A 6,128-nucleotide genomic window follows, 5' to 3' on the forward strand; every position below is an offset into this window, starting at 1 on the left:
AATTTAAAATGAAAGTCAGAATATGTATTTCAAATTAAAATATCGTTCGAAAATTACATATTACAATTATAAAAATTACTCAACGCGTAGTTCGAAACAATTAATAATGACCAAATAAAATTAAAACTTAACCATATTATTTAAAACAGAATAAATGGAAAGTTAATGTAATTACTGTCGCATAACTTATGCATACAACAATTTGGTATTTATGGTTATTTTAAAATAAGTAACATCAGAGTTTTATCAGAAAAGAAATTTGGAAGCTCGAAATCATTTTGTAGAGCCGAAGGGATATGTATTCAAATTCACCATGTAATGTTTTGATGATTGACAGACTCACAAACGGGAGTGAAAAACCAAACTAAAATACATTAAACTAGAAAACTAACATACATTAAAGTAAAAAAAAATTACTCAAAAAAGCATATTAACAGAAAATGCATAATGTTGATATTATATTGAATATTCCTTCATTTAAGATAAGCACGACAGTGAGTAGATATCGCGCAAAAATATCGCGGCGAAATCATCGCGCATGAAAACGTCGCGGAGAAAACAACGGAAGTCGAACGCGTCGTGGTACAAAACATCGTGGGAGAAAAAAAAAAAAAAAAAAAAAAAAGCAAAGAGAAAACCTCTCAGTTTTAAAACTTCGTGGTATAAAATATCGTGGTCGACAATAAAGCGGATTAAAAAATTTCGCAGTTTAAAAACATCGTCATGGAAAGATCGTGGTAAACAATAAAGTACCTGCAAATCATCGCATGACGATAACATCGCACATACGCGTTTTTCAGGTTTTAAAAGGTGTAACTGCATTTTTGCATAATGATTTGGAGGCCCAAGAAGGAAAGAGGGTGAAATGTTAACATCCCTTCGAGAATAAAAGGAAACAAAACAAGATATAATGTTCACTAAAACAATAACAGATTAACAAATGTGAAAGCAAATAATTTGATGATGAACTAAGCAAACTTCATAGAGTTAACCTCATGCAGTTATTTATCTCCCTTTTTTAAGCATTTTTAGACTATTTTTCAGAAAAATTAACAGTAAAACTTTATAAAAAAAGATTAATTTATTAATAACCTTTGTTAATTAACCATGTAAATTTTAAAATTCTATCAAGTCCTACAAGTTGCGTTAAATTTCTACTCATTTTCAGTTTTAAAATGCTTGAATTTCCTTCTTAGATTTTCAGCAAAATCTTATTAGTTTACTCAAAAACATGAAATGTAGAAGCAAAAATATTCCTTCTTCCTTCTTGCGCTCACAAATTATTATGCGAAAATGCACTTAAAACTTTTAAAATCGGTGTTTTCTCTTTGCTTTCTTTTCTCCCACGATGTTTTGTACCACGACGTTTTCCGTCTTGAGTTGTTTTCTCAGCGACGTCTTCGTCCGCGAAGTTTTCGGCGAACACCCAGTGAGAAATAATAGCCAATTGCCAAAAACAAAATCTAAAATGCATATACTTCTGAAATTCAGTATAAAGACGAAAAATAAAGGTATGCACATTAGGAAAATGATATTATATTTCTTGCATATAATAATAATTACTAATGAAATTTCATATACTCATAAATAATTTAACATAAATAAGGTATTTTTACGAGAAAGTGGAAAAATAAGGTAGTCCTACTTAATGTAAAAGATTTGATATGATCACCACATGACTTCCTTGTACGGCCTGTTAAATTGTGCGCACTTTTTACTACACTTAATTTAAACTCATTTTCTCGAATTTCATTAGAAATACATTTCGCGTTAAATTAATTCAGTCCTCAATTGAACTCACAGCAAGGCAAAAAACTCAGAACATAACGTAAAAACTGAAAATATCTCCATTTAAAAATTGTAAAACACATAAAAATCTAAAAGATCAAATAGATTTAAAAGCAGTTAAAAACAATTTTTGCAATTAAATTTAGAGTTTCTACTCCAAAATATTAATTCGGTCAACGAGCGGGAAGGACAAAATTTTCGGTGCAGAAAATCTTTGAAGCTAACGCCGGTTCCACTAAGCAAAAAGACTCTGGTGCACCAACTGACTTAATTCGCTATACAATTAAAAGTTTCAAATGTACAAGTAGTTGCCACGTTAGGCTTGGTGCCTTTTGCACTTTTAAATATTAAAAAATTCTTCAACTGTTACATGCAGATTAACTAACGGCATACAGTTATTAACCAAAACATTAAAGCAACACATTTCAATCAATTTGAAGTAAAAAAATGCGCAATTTACCAATATATAAGAATAATAAACTGAGCTCGCCTATCCCAGTAAGATGGTGAGTGTATAAATGTACACATACGTTTTTTGGTACTGTCCATTGCAAAAACAAGGGAAGATGCACGCATCTACTATATAACAGTTACATATACAAAATTTTAACGTTCTACGGTTACCGTTTTTGAGTTACGCGAGGTGCGTACCGGCGTATAGAACAACACAAAAAACCCTTCCCGAATCGATTTTGAATCCATTTTATAATCCATTTTGAAAAAAAATCTTCTTTATTCTGTCCATACGTACAAATTTCACACACACACACAAAAATATTTATTGGAATATATTCGAGAGAGGGTAGAGTGGATATTTTCGTTAAATATGATAGCCGACATTTTTCGCGATAGGAATACTTTCTTAACTTTGCACAACGAAGTAAAAATTAATATTTCTGTAAAATAATATATCTAATATGGTACTGAAATTATGTATATGTAAGATATAACAAAATAGCTGTTTCAAAAATATAATTGGCGACCTCAAAATTAGCATTCTAAATTTGGTGATCTGCCCCTAAATTCATCTATTCTCACAGGTTCCAGATTCTTCTATCTGAACTGAAACTTTCCCACTCCCAACTTTCTTCCTGTAAAAGTACTATAACTCTTCCCTTTTTCCGCATAAAAACAACGTCATAATTCAAAATGCAACTTCTGCATTCAAGTATAATTAGAAAACATCTTGTCTGAAAAAAAGGATGATTTGATATACGTAAAATAAATAAAGATTGTGATTTTTCAAGATACATTGTGATAACTTGCGTCATCAGGCTTTCCACTCTGCCACCTTAAACCCACTACGGTATTCTCGGTCATTTATGCAGTATCTAAGCTGTTAAAAGTTCCACTGTTTTCATCTACGCATTTTGGAATCATTAAATATATATATATACAAATATGCTGCTGCCTATAAAAATATGACACTAATAGAGATAACGTTCAACATCGACGTCGAGCAAAGACATTTTGGCATGCGAATAAAATGCTGGGGAAAAGTTGGTGAAATCTGAATCAAACTTTTCTTTGTTTAGAATTAGAATATTTATTTTCAATGAAAATATTTTTAGCAGATTGTGATGATGTGAGAGCTATACTTAACAATAAACTTTCCTATATATATGCATACTTTTTTTCTTGTAGGTTTTGGTGACTATGTGGCACTTCAAAAAGAAAGTGCCTTGCAGAGCAAGCCGGAGTACGTGGCTTTTAGTTTGGTGTTCATTCTCTTCGGACTATCTGTCGTATCTGCAGGCATGAACCTTTTAGTTTTGAGATTCCTTACTATGAACACTGAAGATGAACGTCGAGATGAGGCGGAAGCTCAGTGTGCTGCCCAAGAAGCAGTCCGTTTAGAGGGTGACGTCATTACTGCTAACGGCAGTATCATATCTGGTTTAGGACCGGATGATTCTGACTCAGACGATGATGGATCATTGTGCACATGCCACGCATGTTGTCCTGTCAGGCGACGCAGGGAGATGAACACTGAGACTCCTTATGCACTGAGGAGTAGATCTCTTAGTAGGTCTCCTCATGGGATGCCTCTGCACGTGATAAGTCCCACTGGCACAAGAGACGATATACTGGAATCCTTGCGATCAGACTCAGATCTTTGCATGGAATTTCCTGACATAAGAAAGAAAAGACTGTCCATCTGACACAGGCTCATGCTTAATGATCTTCAACCAATTTACTACCAATAGCATATACCAAAGCATGAAAATATCGTATCAAAATACAATGAAATAATGCGTTATTGATACAGACAATATTTTAAGAATAACATATAGAATCGCTTTTTCTGAAAGCCTGTTGTCTGTTGGAATCGAGGAACTTAGTTATAAAAGAATAACGTTGCTTGAACTCAAGGATAATTTTAGGCGGACGAAGATGGAGTTGGTGAAACTAATCGAGACCGTTTCCTGGACAAATTTTCTTCTGGGGCACACAAATATTTGAATGACAACTTAAATAACCTTGATTTTCTTTTAAGTTCTTCTCTTATTAAGTTCATCTCAGCAGGTACTAATGAAACAAATCTATTTTCATAAAAATAGGTGCCACTTGTTAAAATTCAGCAACTTTGAATACTAAATCTGTGTCTTTCAAACTTTGTAGCTTAGATTTTACAAAGGTTTTGATGGAAACTTACCTCGCGAGTGAGAAATTATTCAAATCTTCTCTGCACAGTGATATTTGGGTGCATTCCTTGTGGTAACTTCGCTTATAATGTTAAGGGTGTTTTCAAGCAATTTTGCTGCCAGATAATATATTATTGATGGTATTTCATTGCACTGATTAAGTGAACAACATAATCACATCTAAATGTAGAAGAATGATTGTAGATATATATACATATATATATTTTTGTGAAATGGAAATGGAAATTAGATGCACACCGTTTTCTGTTTCTTCTTTTTTTTTTTTTCATTTAAACAGAGCTTTCAAGTTCTTTTTATTACATAATGCATCGAATTTTCGGAATTTTTATTAATCAGCGATATATGAATGTCTGGCAGCCTCAGGAAAAACTGGTATGTAATTTTGTATAATAGTTGTAATTAACTTTTATTATATGTTCATGTAATAAAATAGTAAATAACAAACTGTTTGGTCTTTTATTACTTTCCACCAGAACATTTATATGAATTCCAGCTTTTCCTAGTTCTTGAATTGTTCTTGATACAAAGCGAAAAATAATTTCAGCTAATGTTTGTAGATTTGTCACATTAAAAATAAACTTGACCCATATTCCTAGAATTCAATTCTTTTGCTTAGATACTAACTTAAAAATTCAGTAGTAGCGACATGTCAACACGTAGCTGGTTATGGTAGCTTTGTAGAGTCATTAGGTTATTTTGAAGCAGCATACATGAAAACTGAGCAATGCCCTCGCCAAAACTTGAACCTGGATCGCTCAAATACGAACCGAGTGTGCTATCACTTCACCACGAAGGAGAGAGAAAATATATTATATAGTCCTCCTTTTTGAAGGGCGACAGGGCATTAGGATACCAAATCTCCGAATCCTGGTGGGGATGAATTGTAATAGGTTTTTCAGTTCACTCCAGTAGATCAAGATGTGAATAAGATGACCACAAAAAGGTTTGGAAATAACGCAGATAGACATATATCAACGGAATTATGTTAACCCATGAATTCGGTATTTCACTCATGCTGAATCTAAGCCCGCTGCTTGGTTTTCACCAATTCTGCCGTGCTTGATGCAAAATAAAATCTTGGTTTTATAAACAGAGGGAAACTCTGAACTTATGTTGATTATAAGTGGATAAGTAGATTCGAGATTCAGGTGTTTTATAAAGTTCATTACATAATTATTTGTTAGAAACCGTGAATTGTTAAAATTAAAGTATCAGCTATTCAGTTTCTGTTAAATTGTTTAAAACTAAATTTAGCTTAAACCAGATCTAAACTTAGTTATCTGTTATTTATAAGTATATCCAAACTTACGTACAATGATTATTCTTCACATACATTACAAAGTTTTGGTAAAGCCCGTTAGGATAAATCAATTAATAATCAGTTTCCTTTAGCAACTTCATACTTGTATAATTCATACATAATGCATATCCTGGATTGCTGTTTCTGCAAAACGCCAATTTTTCCCTATGTGAATGCGATTTATTTCAAAAAGAACTACTATTTTCATTAGGAAAGAAATGCACCATGATGGAATGTTCATCGTCTCCCTAGCACAGAGTAATGTATCTCAGCTGTCACACTTCGTCCTAAGAAACCTAACGAGAAACATCATAGTAGCAAAATATTTCCTACATAATCGCTGTCATTGACCTGGAAAATGTTCTATACGCATT

General features: G+C 32.7%; 1 protein-coding gene across 1 annotated transcript in view; it reads left to right on the forward strand.

Annotated features, from left to right (window-relative positions):
- Positions 1-4,891, forward strand: part of LOC118186274 (two pore potassium channel protein sup-9-like) — a 304,485-nt gene extending 299,594 nt beyond the window's left edge. Inside the window, exon 4 of the mRNA XM_085823322.1 lies at positions 3,433-4,891. Within this exon, the coding sequence (XP_085679448.1) occupies positions 3,433-3,950 (518 nt within the window). The 3' untranslated portion in view covers positions 3,951-4,891. The remainder of the gene's footprint in view (positions 1-3,432) is intronic.
- The last annotated feature ends 1,237 nt before the right edge of the window (positions 4,892-6,128 follow it).

This window comes from Stegodyphus dumicola, chromosome 9, assembly GCF_044657685.1.
Source record: "Stegodyphus dumicola isolate Sdum_Otavi_A_Nest chromosome 9, ASM4465768v1".
Classification (NCBI taxonomy): domain Eukaryota; kingdom Metazoa; phylum Arthropoda; class Arachnida; order Araneae; family Eresidae; genus Stegodyphus; species Stegodyphus dumicola.